General features: G+C 42.8%; 1 protein-coding gene across 5 annotated transcripts; it reads left to right on the top strand.

Moving 5' to 3' along the window:
- Positions 1-2532: 2532 nt before the first annotated feature.
- On the top strand, positions 2533-15254 carry LOC129840407 (uncharacterized). 5 transcript variants are annotated; one of them, XM_055908252.1, is made up of 5 exons: positions 2533-2649; positions 12218-12533; positions 12918-13184; positions 13279-13431; positions 13757-15254. In XM_055908252.1, exons 2-5 carry the CDS (start codon positions 12233-12235, stop codon positions 13924-13926), a joined length of 891 nt encoding a protein of 296 aa, XP_055764227.1. In that variant the 5' UTR covers positions 2533-2649; positions 12218-12232; the 3' UTR covers positions 13927-15254. The 5 variants fall into 5 exon arrangements, with proteins under 5 accessions (XP_055764227.1, XP_055764226.1, XP_055764225.1 ...); XM_055908251.1 differs by having other exon boundaries at positions 12215-12533; XM_055908250.1 differs by having other exon boundaries at positions 2533-2661.
- The last annotated feature ends 4158 nt before the right edge of the window (positions 15255-19412 follow it).

Below are 19412 nucleotides of genomic sequence, written 5' to 3'. Positions count from 1 at the left end.
CGTCTGTGACAGAGGCGATGAGCAGGGAGCAGTTCCAAACCTCTATGTTCAGAGCTGAGTTGTGCTCCGACAGCGAGGGGCCGACACAGTGTTGTCATCGATCTAGTAGTTGACAACTGTGTGGTCACTCTTCTGCCAGACTAGGGTGGGTTGTTTACTGGGAGTGCAAGACTAAGGGAGTAGGACCTCTTGTCCAATAAGGGCACTCACAGAATCCGTTGAATACCCCCATTTTACATTCTCCAGAGCGACTTACAGTACTGAGTTGATACATTTTCATACTTTTTTTTTCATACTGGTCCCCCATGGGAAATGAACCCACAACCCTGGCATTGCAAGCACCATGCTCTACCAACTGAGCCACACAGGATCCTTTGGGTGAATGGAAAAAAACACCTGTCTCATATCCCTTGACAATTTTAGACAGAAGATAAATGCTACGTCACAAGCGCCTCAGATTAGGGCTGTGAATTGCCGGGAACCTCATGATACAATATTGTCACAATACTGAGGTGTCAATACCATATGTATTATGGATTCTATAAGTATACTACATGATCAAAAGTATGTGGACACCTGCTTGTCGAACATCTCATTCCAATATCATGGGCATTAATATGGAGTTGGTACCCCCTGCGATAACAGCCTCCACTCTTCTGGCAAAAGGGGTTCCACTAGATTTGGGAACATTGCTTTAGGGATTTACTGGACAAGGGAGCCTTTCAAAAATTAGTTTTGGAGTTAAAAGTGCTGAAAACACATTCGCTCACCATTTAAAAAATAATACGTTTTAGTTCAGGTACAATCGGCAACAATAGTATCGCAATTTCCCCCTACACTTCCTCAGATAAGGCTTTTTAGCCTGTCTGTGCGGGTACACTACAGCTTTTTAAGTGCCGCCTCGAAACCTCATTGGGAGATGGTGGCTAGTGTCTGTGTTACATAACATTTCAAGAAGACATCTTCATATCCTGGCCACCACATATAATGTGCTTTCTGCAACCACATGTTTACAAGGTACATATGTGGTTTAACTACTAGCACGTATTTGGGATTGAATTTCAGACTCTTGTGGTCTTGTGGCTGTGTCAGGTTTCCCTTCTTCTTTTCCAGAGTCTGTGTCTAGTTAATTCAATTCTACCTAGGCCAAACCTTTAACGTTTGATAGACTGTATGCCTACTTTATATTACCAATGGTATTGTAGGGAATGGTGGGACAGGGAAACAAACCTGGGTCACTGGCATGAAAAGCAAACACTCAACTCATCTTTCCAATAGGGTTAACTCGCTTTGTGGGAATTGCAATGTGGCTCATATAGCGAGGCTCGTTACACTGCCCCCTCCGAATGGGAAGGCACGTACCCATGATTCGACTACTCAGCCCCCTCACACGTCCGGGCCTTGCGTTCTGATGGCCTCACAACCGCCATCCTACTTCTGATGTGGTGAGTAGTGTAGTGAGCCAATGTAGTGAGCACGGGGAAGGGAAGCAAACCCGGATCGCGAACACTTGGTGGGAATTGTAATGTGGCCCATATAGCAAAGATCGCTACAGTATGATTACTTGTATTATGCTATTCTGAATTTGAGAGCACATCTAGGAAGGCTTCTGGGGTTTATTGAAAGAAAGGTTGAAAATACCAAGGAGCAACCTGTTCTGTTTTGGTGCTTAGCCTGCAATTGTACTGGTGCCATGTTGAAAAATACATATCTGGAATTCTCACCATATGATCCATTTCAATCACTATTTTCTGATTTTTTAAAATGTCTGTATGGCAGAGTATAGTAACAGACTTACCAGTGAGGCCCACAGAGGCCAACATGCCAACTACTGTCCACATGCTTTTGTTAAACCTACATCAAAGTAATGAAGATAATGAAGACAATAATTCAAACAAACAAACATAATACCGGTATACATACAAGTTTTTTGTATAATGACATTGTTAATGTACTTTTAGCCTGCAATCTGCCAGTATAATTCTTTAACTGGCTATATTGAACCTGTTTTACAATGCTATGTCATACATAAACAACTTTCAAATGAAACACAAACATTTGCGAATGTAGACGTGCAACTTTCTATGTCAACATTAATTGAATCAAAAAATTGTTAAAGATGGACTTCATAAATGCTGTTTATTCTTGATTTAATCATTCATAAATAATTGACCTCCACTTGACATTGAACAGAAGTAAATGCAGAAACATACCTGTTAGTTAACGTGTTTTGCCCAGAACAAAATGCAGTTTTTGTAACAGTCAGTCTGATGAGGATGAAAGTGAAGGTATTAAAAGTATCCCTCAACTTTTATGTAGACAGTCATTTGTGATTTGAAATGTCTTACCTGGAAAATAGTGGACATCACTGCCCTCGTGTGGTCATAGTGTTCACCCCTCTCATTCGCTGCCGTAGGTACAGACAACTACGCTCCAAGACGTATTCATTGCGTGCCATGAGTGATTGACATATTTGTCTACCAATAGTAATACATCATGGAAATGTTCTCGTCCAATCCAGGCAGAGGATATACCAAACCAACCGGAATCAACGTTAAATATAGAATGCAGAACAGTTGCTTTTTCTTGTCATTGCATACTCTGCAATTACAGTAAAAGTGCAGACATCCGGAAGCAGAGCAAATCTAGGTTCGTGTTAAGGTTAGTGTTCTTAAAAAAATTACGTTACATTCGGTTTTGTGCAGACTTCGCTTTGGGACTTCTTGATAAGATTAGCTTGCTATACAGTAGCGAGCTACCATGGTCACGTGTCAATTAACCCATTCATAGACGCAAACTAGCTTTAGCGCCTAATTTACGGTATACTGTAGTCCAGGGATGGGTGACATAATTGTTCCATTTTATGATACAAGTATCACACTTGGTACACTAACACTAGATAGCATAATGAACATTAGCTACAGATTGGAGCCAGTCTGGGAAGCCCGTTAGTCAACCAGCCATCCAGATGTCCTGTTAGAAAATAGGGTAAAATCATTTCAAACAATATAAAAATTACTTTGTAATGTTATTTACTCATTAAATAAACCCCACAGGTAGACAATAACTCTGATCATAAGATACTCGTAAGACCATAATATGGGCCATATTGAAGTAATTTTGATCATATTCCAGCAGCTATGTAAAAAAATAAAAATACTTTTTTGATACAGCCACCAAATTTCACACACAGCTAGGACATGTTTAAATACGGATATTTTTGGCTATAGTGCCATTGCAGATTTAGTCCATTACCCCCTGGTGGTCATATCCAATATGGCTGCTGAAAAATAGTCTAATAAACCCAAGATGGGTAACTGCTTGGATAGATGTCACCAGGGGGTTCTCTGCACCGGTCAGAGAGCAAGCTGACGACAGAGACAGTGCCAAAGTTCACATATTTATTGAGGACTTGTGGTTGGACATGGTAAAGTTGGATTTGTGTGTGGTTCTGCAGCAAAGAAGATGCATTCCAAGCAGGTTGCATAACATAAAAGGTAAAGGTGATAAGAATTACTATTAAACCAATATATCTCAAATAACAAAAATAAGGAAATTACATGACATCTTCAAGAAAATATTTTCTTAAAGAAAATATACATGGATAATAGGAAAAGAACTTTCTCATAACTTGGACACACACAACTGTAAAAAAAAAACTGAGGACAGGATTTAAGTACAAAAAAGGTGTGAATGAGCCTGTCAGGGAAGTCCTGATAATTAGTGACAAGTGTGTGGCATTGAGAGAAAGGTGAAATCAACTTGGTTGATCAAGTTCATCTCAGTAGAGTCATCCTTTTGAGGATCAGCGTGGCAGATGTGTTGTTGCCTACCCTCACCACCTGGGGGCGGCCCGTCAGGAAGTCCAGGATCCAGTTGCAGAGGGAGGTGTTTAGTCCCAGGGTCCTTAGCTTAGTGATGAGCTTTGAGGGTACTATGGTGTTGAACGCTGAGCTGTAGTCAATGAATAGCATTCTCATATAGGTGTTCCTTTTGTCCAGGTGGGAAAGGGCAGTGTGGAGTGCAATAGAGATTGCATCATCTGTGGATCTGTTGGGGTGGTATGCAAATTGGAGTGGGTCTTGGGTTTCTGGGATGATGGTGTTGTGAGCCATGACCAGCCTTTCAAAGCACTTCAGATCTACAGACATGAGTACTACAGGTCGGTAGTCATTTAGGCAGGTTACCTTCGCGTTCTTTGGCACAGGGACTATGGTGGTCTGCTTGAAACATGTGTGTATTACAGACTCGGTCAGGGTGAGGTTGAAAATGTCAGTGAAGACACTTGCCAGTTGGTCCGCGCATCCTCTGAGTACACGTCCTGGTAATCTGTCTGGCCCCGCAGCCTTGTGAATCTTGACCTGTTTAAAGGTCTTGCTCACATCGGCTATGGAGACCGTGATCACATAGTTGCCCGGAACAGCTGGTGCTCTCATGCATGCTTCAGTGTTGCTTGCCTCGAAGCGAGCATAAAAGGCATTTAGCCCCTCTGGTAGACTCGAGGCACTGGGCAGCTCGCAGCTGGGTTTCCCTTTGTAGTCCGTAACAGTTTGCAAGCCCTGCCACATCTGACGAGCATCAGAGCCTGTGTAGTAGGCTTCAATCTTAGTCCTGTATTGACGCTTTGCCTGTTTGATGGTTAGTCTGAGAGCATAGCGGGATTTCGTGTAAGCGTCCGGATTAGTATCCCGCTCCTTGAAAGCGACAGCTCTAGCCTTTAGCTCGGTGCGGATGTTGCCTGTACTTTTAAATGTTTTATTTCACCTTTATTTAACCAGGTAGGCTAGTTGAGAACAAGTTCTCATTTACAACTGCGACCTGGCCAAGATAAAGCAAAGCAGTGTGACACAGACAACAACACAGAGTTACACATGGAGTAAACAATAAACAAGCCAATAACACAATAAACAAGTCAATGACACAGTAGAAAAAAGAAAGTCTATATACAGTGTGTGCAAAAGGCATGAGGAGGTAGGCAATAAATAGGCCATAGGAGCGAATAATTACAATTTAGCAGCTTAACACTGGAGTGATAAATGAGCAGATGATGATGTGCAAGTAGAGATACTGGTGTGCAAAAGAGCAGAAAAGTAAATCAAATAAAAACAGTATGGGGATGAGGTAGTTAGATTGGGTGGGCTATTTACAGATGGACACAGCTCCAGCGATCGGTTAGCTGCTCAGATAGTTGATGTTTAAAATTGGTGAGGGAAATTAAAGTCTCCAACTTCAGCAAATTATTATTTTTATTTTTTTTGCAAATAGTTCCAGTCACTGGTAACAGAACTGGAAGGAAAGGCGGCCAAATTAGGTGTTGGCTTTGGGGATAATCAGTGAGATATACCTGCTGGAATGTGTGCTACGGGTGGGTGTTATCGTGACCAGTGAACTGAGATAAGGCGGAGCTTTACCTAGCATAGACTTATAGATGACCTGGAGCCAGTGGGTCTGGCGACGAATATGTAGCGAGGGCCAGCCGACTAGAGCATACAGGTTGCAGTGGTGGTTTGGTAACAAAACGGATGGCACTGTGATAGACTGTATCCAGTTTGCTGAGTAGAGTATTTGAAGCTATTTTGTAGATGACATCGCCGAAGTCGAGTATTGGTAGGATAGTCAGTTTTGCTAGGGTAAGTTTGGCGGCGTGAGTAAAGGAGGCTTTGTTGCGAAATAGAAAGCCGATTTTAGATTTGATTTTGGATTGGAGATGTTTAATATGAGTCTGGAAGGAGAGTTTACAGTCTAAGCAGACACCTAGGTATTTATAGTTGTCCACATATTCCATGTCGGAACCGTCCAGGGTGGTGATGCTAGTCGGGCGGGTGGGTGCGGGCAGCGAACAGTTGAAAAGCATGCATTTGGTTTTACTAGCGTTTAAGAGCAGTTGGAGGCCACAGAATGAGTTTTGTATGGCATTGAAGCTCGTTTGGAGGTTAGTTAGCACAGTGTCCAAGGAAGGGCCAGAAGTATACAGAATGGTGTCGTCTGCGTAGAGGTGGATCAGCCCGCAGCAGCCCGAGAATTGAACCCTGTGGTACCCAATTAGAGACTGCCAGAGGTACGGACAACATGCCCTCCGATTTGACACACTGAACTCTGTCTGCAAAGTAGTTGGTGAACCAGGCAAGGCAGTCATTAGAAAAACCAAGGCTATTGAGTCTGCCGATAAGAAAACGGTGATTGACAGAGTCGAAAGCCTTGGCCAGGTCGATGAAGACGGCTGCACAGTACTGTCTTTTATCGATGGCGGTTATGATATCGTTTAGTACCTTGAGCATGGCTGAGGTGCACCCGTGACCGGCTCGGAAACCGGATCGCACAGCGGAGAAGGTACGGTGGGATTCAAAATGGTCAGTGATCTGTTTATTAACTTGGCTTTCGAAGACTTTAAATAGGCAGGGCAGGATGGATATAGGTCTGTAACAGTTTGGGTCTAGGGTGTCACCCCATTTGAAGAGGGGGATGACCGCGGCAGCTTTCCAATCTTTAGGGATCTCGGACGATACGAAAGAGAGGTTGAACAGGCTGGTAATAGGGGCTTCTGGTTAATCTGTGGCTTCTGGTTGGTATGGTCATTGTGGGGATGATGTCGTCGATGCACTTATTGAGGAAGTGACTGAGGTGGAATACTCCTCAATGCCATTGGAGGAATCCTGGAACATATTCCAGTCTGCTAGCAAAACAGTCCTCTAGCATCGCAACCGCATCATCTGACCACTTCCGTATTGAGCGAGTCACTGGTACTTCCTGCTTTAGTTTTTTTTTTGGAATCAGGAATCAGGAAGATAGAATGATCAGATTTGCTAAATGCAGGGTGAGGGAGAGCTTTGAACGCATCTCTGTGTGTGGAGTAAAGGTGGTCTACGTTCTTTTTCTTCTTCTGGCTGCACATGTGAAATGCTGGTAAAATAGATTTAAGTTTTCCTACATTTTTAAGTTTTCTGGATGAACATTTTCCTGTTTCCTGCTTATGGCCACGGTTTGCGGTGGTAAATAGACAGCTATGAAAAAATATAGATAAACTCTCTTTCCTCCTTTGCGAGCTTGCACCGTGGGACTTAGAGGTACCCAGCGTCATAGTGTCATTGCTCCAGACCACCACAAGGGGGAGTAGAGCACTCATTATGCATTTGGGTCCCAAGGTTTTTATATGACCAATCATGTCGAGTGGTTCCAAAGACGAATTTTGACGTGAGCCACCCGTGTTCTGGTGGTGTTCTTCAACAAAGATGGCTGACAAAACATTACAGTGGAACCAAATGTAAGTTGTTATAACGTCATAACAAGTCAAGCAAACAATTACAATTGAAAGGAATATGTTAATGTAGAGTCAAACGTTTGTGCATATTTTTTTGTCATAAAGTTAATTTACGAAAATTGCTATTTATCAAGTTATCTGACTAGCTAACATTAGCCAGCTAGTTAGTGTTAGGAGAATTAATTTGTAATTCGTGTTGTTTGATGTTTTAGAGACTCCTGAGAAAACCAGCAAACCAGGCTGTCATCTTGTGAAACAGTGGATGTAAAGAATCTAGCTAGCTAAAGCATTTACTGCAAATGTAATATACAATTGTGTAAGCTTGCCTTGCAATGCAGCTGAAGTAACATAGCTAGCGGGGAGGATAAAAATAACTGTATGCCTATGGATGTGTAGCTAGCTACAGTATGTAGCCGATCTGTGTATGGACCCTAAAACGTTAGGTTCTGAACTAATATTCATACCAATCTATGAACCTCAGCTATCATAGTTGTATCAACTTCAATTCCGAATGGCATTAATGAAGCCTATGGATAGAGTAGAATATAATAACTTTATTGTGCCAAGGATGCAAGTCCTATATACATATTACCATTAATCTGAGGACACAGGATAGTATTTCAATGAGATACTTAAATTCAACCAGTGGAGAATGTGAAACGTTTTATTGAATGAAGTTCATTATCCAGGTGTTATGAATACATAAATGCATTATAATTATTATAATTGTAATATTATAAATACAAGTTCAATCTGTACATCAATGCACATATGGTGTGCATTATAAAACGAGGAAGAAAGACGAGGTGGGGAGAGAGGTAAGAACAGCGGCAGACAGCATATGATTCATGAATTACAGTGCTACCCTAATATTCTCTCAGTTCATCACAATTGCGGTGTCTCCTAACCAGCCAGTTGGCCCGAAGGTTATCTTAAGAGCGGGTGAGGTGGCGATGACGGGACTGGCTTCCTCTCTCACATTTTCTATTAATGTATTTCTACTTTTTCGAAAGTATGACAATTGGGTACTTTTTTCACCACTGATCATGAGGTACTGTGCCACAGGGGAGCAATATCTCGAGACTTCCTTAATATTAGACATTGCACACTAGCTGTTATTGACAAATAGACACACACCACCACCCCTCGTCTTACCAGAGGTAGCTGTTTTGTCTTACCGATGCACGGAAAGCCCAGCGTCGTCGTTCAGCCACGACTCAGTGAAACATAATATATTACAGTTTATAAGATGTTCTGTTGGTAAGATAGTCTCAAATGGAGCTCATCCAGTTTATTCTCCAGTGATTGCACGTTGGTCAATAGAATGAATGGTAGAGACGGGTTACCCACGGGCAGACAAATTCTCACAAGGGACTCGGATCTGCGCCGCTTTTTTATTAGAGAAGAATTAATTCACTTTTTCAATGCTAGTTAAGGATACTATAGTTATCACATTTTACGTTGGATTCAAGTACAAAAAGCTACGTGTTTTTATTTCAATTCTGGTGGCACTCTGCGCACACACCAGTGGCGTGTATTCATGGATGCCAAGGGAAGCCAGAATTCCCCAAAGAAATTACAACAAAAAATAATTTGTAAAAAATAAAATAATAATAATTTATCTTTCGTCTCTCTGTGTTTCATAAGTGTTATTCAACAAGCTGAATGTATCTCACCGTAGAACGCATCAGAGCGAACAAAACAGTTATCTATTTGATGCTGTCTGGTCAACATAGATTATTACATTGTTGCAAGCATTTGGCCTCCCTTTATTAAATAATAGCCAACCAGCATTGAGCTAAACTGAGTTATCTCAGCTGTGAACGGTCATAGTGTGCCAAAAAAAAGTATCAAAGGAAGCCAGTTTGGATTTGGCTTCAGAGCAATCACATCAGAAACCAAATGTCATGGAGATAGGGATTTGGACTTGTGGTTTTACTTAATTCTCCGTACTGCTCAATGATTATAACGGCGATTCTGATCCAACCATAAATTCATACATTGTTAAGTTAGGGTAGCGAGCAAGCATTTTAGCCAGGTAGCCTAGGACAACAAAAACTAAAACTGTGAACTGTATGAGAGAGTCATAGACTGTTTAGGCATCATGAAAGAGGAGGATGGCATTGGCTACATTATTAAAAACATTTGGCAGTTAGGCCTAATGTCCTCTTCAAGTTTAGCTGGAATTTAAGCCAAAAGGATTTAAGAAATATGATTGGTTGACAATAAGCCTATCTATGACATTGGCCTACTTCTCGTCTTGCGCATAATATCAAATCTCAACAACGATTGGAGAATTGTTTAACATTACCAGTAGGCTTAGGCTACCACATCCTTATGTTATATATATTTTGTGACTGCAAGAGACAAGTTGTAATGTGTGACTAAAATAAGAGACAAATTAACCTTTTTTCTAAATTAGTGTTGCTTGAATTTGTTGATAAAATGTCGGACACGATTGTTTTGTTGCGGGACAAAGGGTCAAAATGCATGACTGTACCGCACAATCCGGGACATGTGGTCACCCTAACTGCTACTGGCACACACAAGCTTGTAGCTCTGGTCCAATGTTAAGCCAACTCTCAGAAGTTCAGACATTGAAAGTTCCTTCATACCATGCCAACTATTAGCCCTTACGAAGTTAAAAAACACCACCCCAATCCACTATTTAACCCAATCTAATCCTACTACAGGCCAACGGTCTGAGAAGACAGAAAACTACCACCAATCCAAGTACTACCAATCCCAAGTACTGCAGCTGCCACCACAACAGCTATTTTCTGTGACTTACGTTCCATTTCTGCAGTTGACAACCATGGCTATGAATGCTAAGAAACCCACCTTACTGAAGTACATATTATTCCCATCCCTCTCTATTGGTCTCTGCCTACTTGCAGGAATCCTCTTAGGATCCCTAACCCTATACCCATCTTCCTCTACCACTCTCTTCACTGCTTCAGCATACAACACTTTCTGTACTACTCTGACAACTTCATCTTGCCTTTCTCTCACTAGACACCTCCGATCTTCAGCCCCATGGCACCCCCACAGGTAACACACACAACTTTCTCCACCCATATTTCACATTCTTTCCTCTAATGCCCTCCTGCACACTTCTCACATCTAGGAATCTCCATCATACACACTGCTGCAACATGACCATAAGCTTGGCACCTAAAACACCATAGTATTTTCAGAACAAAATATCTCATATCTGGGATAACTGACACATCCTAACTTGACCTTGTCGGGCAAAACTCATCAGGACAATGTCTTCTCCGTTTCACCATGCTCCACACCGGGTCTGCGTCGCACCACACAGAGGGCGTCACAGACACCAGGAATCTTCACTTTCAGCTGATCCTCCTCAACACTTAATGCCACCCCCGTTATCAATCCTTTCAACGGCGCCCTGCTCCGGAGAACAAAGCAAGTCACAGTTCTTGTCCGTAGTCGCGTGGTCCAGAGCGCACAGTTCCTCTGGACGGAAGGAACACAATCAATCATCAGGAGTCCACTTTGCGTTACTTTCACCGACTCAACAGTCCCCATCCTCAGAATACAAGACAGAATACAAGGATCCATTCTCTCCACAAATCTAACTCCTGCTGGGCCAGTATCATCCTTGTCATCATTGGGACGAGGCTCGAACTCGGCAATCCTCACCGCAGGTGCTTCATCCTCACTCTTGTCACGTTCAAACTCTGAACTACTGGAGCACGTATCCCTCTTTTTGCATTTGACACCAACCTTCCTCACCACACCGCTTCCCTCTACACTCAGTTCCTTCTCGACGTCACGTTCCATTTCCTTTAGCTCTTTCAAACGTTCTGTGTTATCCTCCATTCCATATTTACTAAAAACATATTCCCCTTTTTTTCTTGTCCGCCATCTTCTCCCTCATCAGATCTTCCAGAAGTCTTGTGCAATCCCCCACTCCATATTTATTCATAATATGTTCCTTTTTTTTTTCTTATCCGCCATCTTCCGTTCCGTTTGCTCCCTTTCACTGCCGTATCTCTGGCCTAATTCAGATAATGCAAGATGTCCAGCGCTTCAAGCCAAGCCTCCTCCTCCACCCTCTCTCGCTCTCTCCCCAGCTGCAAAATTTAAGTCACATTTCGCGCCCTACACTTGTCTGTCCAATGCATGTAAACAACTATATCTGGCCCACTCCATAGCAAGCTGCTCTATCCACATTGATTGGTGAAGTAATTTAATGTGGCGCTAAATGTAAAAAAAATATATATATATAACGATTTCAGAGGTTTAAAAAGTAACAGAAAGGAACGATATAAACCTTTACTTGTTTTGGTACAAACTGGTTCAGAACTTTATTTTGCTGGTTGGAACAGTACTGGAACGGAACCCCAAAAATAGTTCTGTTCAGAACGAAACGATTGGAAAATTATTTGGATTCCAACCCTTGGTGTAAACGGAAGAAGGACGCAAAACATTTCTTAAACGGAAGCAAACGGAACGAATTGGGGAGGGACCTACCTGAATTTGTCCAATACAAACTAGTTTTAGTTGCAACTGTTTGGCTAATGATTACACCTTTGTTGTCACTGAAAAATACTGTCTTCTGCAACTATATTAAAACAGTGGACAGTAAGTGTATATTTTGCATTTGTGAATTTTTGGGGGGGGATGTGATATGAAGTAAAGGGCTTTTATGTTTCTAAAACCGTAGGCCAATTGAGAATCGATTTAAGTTTAGATGGTGTATTTGGCTGTTTTGGCTGCCAGAGACAATTTGCCTTTAAATAGAAAATGTACTGTAAGGTTCCCCAAATGTAGATTCATATCAAAAGGCTCCGTGTGCGATTCTCACAGACCTAGCATAACTATACAACTCATAACAGTGATTCTGATAAGAGTCTATATCGGTCCAACATATCAATATGCAATGCAGTCTAAAAAATAAATATGATCATCATAGAAGTCATTTTTCAGCAGGTCTGGTTTGTGAAGATGGAGGGAGAGCATCCTCATGAGGAGAAGCAGACTGAAACTGCTTGCTGTGCATCCCAATGTCCCAAAGATGGAGAGGAGAGGCAGGGACAAAGGGCTATGTTATGGTCCATCCAGGAGGCAGTGGAGAGGCAGACCATGCAGATAGGAGTGTCCGCCTGTGGGGCAACGGCCGTAGTGGACGTCCTACAGGCCCTCGGCATCATTGTGGCACCCGAGATGGCTGACCGGTGTGTGCGGACGTGCCTGAGGAGGAACGAGGCGCCGCTGCCCGATTACCTGTTCTCCCGGAGCGAGGCTGGTACTGACCATTGACCGCTTACTGTCCTTGTTCTATTTAGCTAACAACCGTGCACTGTTTTCACAATAATCACCTGACCGCAAACTAACCTAATTACCACAATTTATGACAAGAATCTTTGGCCCCAACCCTGATTTGACTGAACACAACAGCCAACCACAACACTCATCCAGCAATCTACTCTGACCACAACCCTTAGAACTTCCTCATCATACCACAATGTCTCTAACTGGACCACAGGCCCTCAACCATGACCACCAAATGCTCTGTTAACTCTGTTTGTGTGTATGTGTGTGTGCATGCGTGTTTGTGTGTTTCTGTATTTATTTTCCACTGTTGTATATCTGTGATGCACCCTCCTCTCTGTCTCTTCCACTCTCCCAGGCGCCACACACGCACAGCTGATAGCTGGGGCGGAGCAGGCCAGTGGTGGGCGCGTGCTGGGTCGCCACTTCCCCCTCCACCCTCGCCGGCGGGTGAGGCTGGTACCCTGGCTGGCACAGTGGATCCAGAAAGGGGCAGTGCCCGTGGCCACAATGAACATGCAGCTGGCAGTGCCAGAGGGAGAGGAAGTTCCCGACGCATGGCACCACCAACTCATCTTTGGGGTCGGACCCGACACTGTCTATATGACCAACCCCCTGGATGTGGGTAAGGTGTGTGTGTGTGTGTGTGAGTGTGTGTGAGTGTGTGTGAGTGTGTGAGAGTATAGCCTGTGTGTGACTTCATGCATTCTATGTCCCAGTGAGTGAGCGGGAGGTGCATCAGCGACTCTGCAGTGAATCTGTGTTGCTGATACGTCGAGAGGATGTGCTGCTGAGATTGACAGGTGACACCCCTCTGTCTAGCCTATCAGACAACCAGTCTGACCCACGCTGGAAAGCCCTGGATGTGGAGGGTGAGAGAGAGATTTCACCGCTCTCTGTTACTCTGGTCATGTTCCCCTGCTCAGATGTTGCATGCATCAACCAATGGTTGTGTGCCATGTCATCGACTGTGTTATATAAAATACCTATCCAGCCGCTTTAAGATCTGGCATGCGTCAGTAACGCCTGGGCAGAGGAAGGCGCCCTATGTCTGTCTCTCTCTCTCTCACTCTTTGTCTCAGAATAACACACAAACAATTTAGTTCTGCCAAAACAGGATGTCAATGACGTGTGCGTGTGCGTGTGTGCGTGTGCACACCTGTGCGTTTGTGTGCGTGTGGTCCTTTACTCCCTTAGGTCAATTGAGGCAGATGATTCGTGAGGAAGACCATGATGATGAAGATCAGTTTAGGATGAGCCATGTCGTGATCCCTGCAGCATACAGTTCAGGTGTGACAGTCTTCGCCCTCAGAGACTCAGACCAAGGACAGGAGCTTCTCCACACCCCTGAACTCTCTTTGCTTTGATATGGCTAGACAGTGGACACATCATAACCAAAAATCTTGCTGTGATTGGACAATGCATCTTTGACCTTCCCGCTATTGTTACATGTATTTGGTGAGGGGAAATGTTCAGAAACTGGTGATAGAAATGTCATTAATAGAGCTGACATGGTTCCTTATTCTACAGGCAAGATAGGCTTGTCTGTCCGACATAATATATTTCTATCTGAACATCCCACAATGTTGCACCCTGCTGAATGTGCCCCAGGCGTATTCAGTGAGGTGAAACACTCAAAAACAGATATACACTATAGAATTGATAGAGCTGACTCAATTTCCTATTCAGGCACAACTCATAATTCTGATATGTCTATAATATTGGCCAGTCATGTTGTACACAATACATTTTTATCTGAACGTTCAGTAACGTTACTCTGACCTGAACGAGGCCCTGCTGCTGTACAGGCAGGATATCCGTCCCTGACAGTAATACCTTGTTTGAACACTTTTCTGGGTCGTATTCACTGATATCAAGCAGAAGAAAATTAACTGAAACAGGGAGTGACTCCCTGAACTTACCCAATAACAAGCATTAATTTTCCTTTTCCATTGCATAACGTTTTGCTACAGTATGCACTAATGAATACGACCCTGATCTTATGTGTGTGACGTTAAGAATAGCCTACTTGATGTATGCCCCTGCACCAGTGGAGGCTGCTGAGTGGAGAACGGCCCGTAATAATGGCTGGAACTGCGCAAAAAGAATGGCATCAAGCACATAGAAACCATGTGTTTGATGAATGTGATACCATTACACTAATTCCACTCCAGCCATTACCACGAGCCCGTCCTCCCCAATTAAGGTGCCACCAACCTCCTGTACCCTGCACATTGAAATGGTGTACGGTTTGAAACCCTGTCTTCTGCAGCGGGACGATCAACCCTAATGCGCCACTCTGTGCAATACCAGATAAGTTAAATCATGTGGCACTGGAATGTAAATGTGATGCTGTGCTCATCTACACAGATAACGATTAGGTATATATCTGAGTGTGCTCATGATTTGCAGTTTTCTGTGCTCAAAGATTTTTGGCTACCACTTATTTGGCCAGTTTCCCAGATACAGATTAAGCCTGGTCCTTGACTAAGAATGATGTTCAATGGAGATTCTCCAATAACAGTAGCAGTTGAGTCCAGGACGAGGCTTAATCTGTGTCCAGGAAACCAACCAGATATGAAACGATGTTTAAATCAATCAACGTGTATCTGTTGTCGTTCCAGGATGTGATGTTTGTCATGTTAACTCCCTTTATTTGTAAGCTATCAAAATACATAAAGAGAGTTGCAAGATCTATATATAAAAACTCCCAGTCATTTCTTGGGTAAAACACCAAGGTTTCGGCATCACTGTGCCTTCTTCAGGGTACTGTCATGAATGCTTGAACCAGGTTATGAAGACAAACGGTGCAATTAGTGTAAGCAATGACAATAGTGAGGGGTGTGAATTAATTGAGTGAAACCGTTATATACAGTGCATTCGGAAAGTATTCAGACCCCTTCCCTTTTTCCACATTTTGGTACATTACAGCCTTATTATAAAATGGATTAAATAAAAAAAAATCCTCATCAATCTACACAAAATACCCCATAATGACAAAGTGAAAACAGGTTCTTAGAAATGTTTGCAAATGTATTCAAAATGAAAAACATAACTTATTTACAAAAGTATTCAGACCCTTTGCTATGAGACTCGAAATTGCATGCTGTTTCCATTGATCATCCTGGAGATGTTTCTACAACTTGATTGGGGTCCACCTGTGGAAAATTCAATTGATTGGACATGATTTGGAAAGGCACACACCTGTCTATATAAGGTCCCACAGTTGACAGTGCATGTCAGAGCAAAAACCAAGCCATGAGGTTGAAGGAATTGTCCGGAAAGCTCCAAGACAGGATTGTGTCGTGGCACAGATCTGGGGAAAGGTACCAAAGAAATTCTGCAGCATTGATGGTCCCCAAGAAGAGGTTTGGAACCAGCAAGACTTCCTAGAGCTGGCCGCCCGGCCAAACAGCAATCGGGGAAAGGGGCCTTGGTCAGGGAGGTGACCAAGAACCCAATGGTCACTCTGACAGAGTTCCTCTGTGGAGATGGGAGAACCATCTCTGCAGCACTCCACCAATCAGGCCTTTATGGTAGAGTGGCCAGATGGAAGACACTCCTCAGTAAAAGACACATGACAGCCTGCTTGGAGTTTGGCAAAAGGCACCTAAAGGACTCTCAGACCATGAGAAACAAGATTCTCTTGTCTGATGAATGCAAAGCGTCACATCTGGAGGAAACCTGGCACCATCCCTACGGTGAAGCATGGTGGTGGCAGTATCATGCTGTGAGGATGTTTTTCAGTGGCAGGGACTGGCAGACTTGTCAGATCGAGGGAAAGATGAACAGCGCAAAGTACAGAGAGATCCTTGATGAAAATCTGCTCCAGAGCCTTCAGGACATCAGACTGGGACGAAGGTTCACCTTCCAACAGGACAACGATCCTAAGCACACAGCCAAGACAATCCAGGAGTGGCTTCGGAACAAGTCTCTGAATGTCATTGAGTGGTGCAGCCAGAGGCCAGACTTGAGCCCGATCAATCATCTCTGGAGAGACCGTTATTTATCTTTAATACATTTGCAAAAATGTCTAAAAACCTTTTTTTGCTTTGTCATTATTTGGTATTATGTGTAGATTGATGAGGGAAAAAAACTATTTAATCAATTTTCTAATAAGGCTGTAACGTAACAAAATGTCAAAAGTCACGCGGGCTGAATACTTTCCGAATGCACTGTATATATTTAATTGTTTCCAAATTCATTACATTTTTGTTACATGTAACATTTTGGTTCAACCATAATGCATAATAAGCATAAAAAAGGGGAACATATTGGGGGTACGCTGATAAACAGTAGAAATTATATATTTCATTTAAAAGACTTATTGTTCATAAGAAGGGCCTGAGATCCAAGTCAATTTTCAGACCACTAGGGGTCAATGTTTTTAGACAGGATATCCGGTAGGCCTCCCTCTAGTAGTAGGATCTTGATTTTTGAGCTGCTACTGGATTGTCAGTATTCTGACACCTGATTGAGCTGCGGTGTTCAGCAATGCGTTATTTTACTTGTCTTTTTGTTGGTCCTACGTAGGCTTTCTCACATGAACAGGTGATGAGATGGATTACTCGTTTTCATTTTCTCGGAACACACAGACTGTTGAATTGTTTTTCTTCTTCGGTTCAGTTTTTAGTAATTGAGATATTGAGATTTTCATCATTGCAGCATCAAGGGTTTTGTCCTTGTAGCCTCTCATTTTGAATTACTGTCATTTTCTTAGCATTGCTGTCCAAATCTGACTGGTGGCCACATATTAATTTAATCCTGCGTAGCTGGCTATATGGTAGACCATTCTTGAGGGGAAGGGGATGCATACTATCCACACATAGCATGGTATTGCGGTCTGTGGGCTTTGTGTATAACTCTATGTGTAATGCATCATTCTCTTTGATCCATAAATCCAGGTAGTTTATTTTTCTCTCATCAGTCTGCATGGTGAATTTGAGGTATTCAGAGCTCTTGTTTAGCAGAGTTTAGAATTAATTTAGTTCCTGCTGACTTCCTTCGCAGAGCACAAAGACATCATCTTTGTATCTCTTCCATAGGAGTGTTTTAGAAAGTAGGGGGTGTGTCTCTGTTTTGTAAATGAGTGCTTCCTCAATTTGTCCCACATACAGGTTTGCATAGTTGGGGGCGAAGTGGAAGCCCATGGCTACACCCTGAATTTGAAGGAAAAAGTCTGACACAAAGACAATAGTTTTTGGATAATACCAATTCAGTGAGTTGCAAGATGCAATCATTGGATGAAGCAAGGGTAGGGTCTCTCTGCTGAAGGAAGTGTTGCAGCACCTGCACGTGCTTCTACACCTGCATTGCTTGCTCTTTGGGGTTTTAGGCTGGGTTTCTGTACAGCACTTCGAGATATTAGCTGATGTACGAAGGGCTATATAAAATAAACTTGATTGATTGACCTGCAAGCCTCCAGTGTGTGGAATATTAGTGTACAAGCTCTCCACATCAAAAGTGGACAGCAAGGTGTGGTATCCTTAAGCCCTCTATCAATGAGATCATGTGACTAGTCTCTTGTATTTGACGTAAGATGGTAGATTCTCAACCATCGGTTTAATGTGGTGTTCCACAAACTTAGAAATGTTGGACGTCACAGAGTCAAATGAAGCTACAATGGGTCTACCTGGGGGAGGAGATCAATTTTTGTGTAATTTAGCGACTGCATAAAAAGTTGGTATCTTAGGAAATTTTCACACAGAAATTCACATTCTTTTTTGGTGATTTGTCCTGATTCCAAACAGCTTTCCACTGTGGATGTGATATTATGCTGGATTTCTAGGATAATTCCATTTATGATAGAAGTCACCTTTAAATAGTTGTTGGTGACATTCATTCACATAGTCACATTTATTTTGTATACAAATCCTCCTCTGTCTCATTTTTTAATGATAATCAAAGGATCTGATTGTAAAGTCCTTAAGAGCCATTCTCTCATCTCTACTCAGTTTATCTTAGGATTTGTGTTTCTGTTTGTCTTTCAGTAGGTCACTTACATCATTTTCAACAATCCTGCAGGTTTCCATGGATGCACATGCCTGTGGGGGAGGTATGAATTAACTTTTTGCTCTAAATGTGGTTCTCTCAGAGCTTACAGTTTATTTTCCATTAGTCAGTACCTCTACACAAAATAATTGTCTCTGGGTGTGCGCCTGCTCATGCGTTTTATTCAACTCCCTTTTATTGATTCAACTCCCACCGAAAAGTAGCTGGATCAATTCCCCGAGCTGACAAGGTAAAAATCTGTCGTTCTGCCCCCGAACAATTAATAATTAATTATCAAGTAGAACAGAAAACCAGCAGGCTCCGGACCTCATAGGGTAAGAGCCAATTGATGCTTGATCCAGAAATACGGAACCTCCGTTGGCGCAGAGACCAAAGTGAGCTCCATACCACATCGCTGTGCGCCTCAAAAAATGTTGTAAAAGGATTAATAGGCGCTGCTTGGTCAATCCGACATCGGTATTGGCCGTGCTGAAGCATTTACAGTGATATGGCCTCTGCAGAAGTAGGGCATTCATACTTCTTGCTTTGCGGCACAGCTCAGAGCTGTTGTCAAGGAAGTGAGTGTGTTTATACAGGACCTACCGTCAATCAATCATGTCAATGCAGAGATATATGGAGCCATCCGCATTATTAACACATTTAAGAGGGACACTGCCATGCGGTAATTAGCTCAATGTGGCCTCTGCATTCCTCCAGACGTTCGCCAATTACTTCGCACCATCCATATGGCGCCTCTGACCACATTTTTGATCTAGCATAAATTGGATTTGACATTGCTGAGGGGTCCATATCGCTCTGCATTGGCATGATTGGCTGACAGAGGGTGGGAGGTCCTAAATAA

This window comes from Salvelinus fontinalis, chromosome 41 (assembly GCF_029448725.1).
Source record: "Salvelinus fontinalis isolate EN_2023a chromosome 41, ASM2944872v1, whole genome shotgun sequence".
In the NCBI taxonomy this organism is placed as follows: domain Eukaryota; kingdom Metazoa; phylum Chordata; class Actinopteri; order Salmoniformes; family Salmonidae; genus Salvelinus; species Salvelinus fontinalis.
The sequence above is the reverse complement of the archived record's forward strand: the minus strand, read 5'-3'. Positions and strand labels throughout refer to the sequence as shown.

Bases quoted from the DNA above. Each gene is read 5' to 3' on its own strand.
- LOC129840407 (XM_055908252.1), top strand. From the start codon at position 12,233: ATGGAGGGAGAGCATCCTCATGAGGAGAAGCAGACTGAAACTGCTTGC. The intron at 12,534-12,917 runs GTACTGACCATT...CCACTCTCCCAG, and splicing joins GTTCTCCCGGAGCGAGGCTG to GCGCCACACACGCACAGCTG. The intron at 13,432-13,756 runs GTGAGAGAGAGA...TTACTCCCTTAG, and splicing joins GAAAGCCCTGGATGTGGAGG to GTCAATTGAGGCAGATGATT.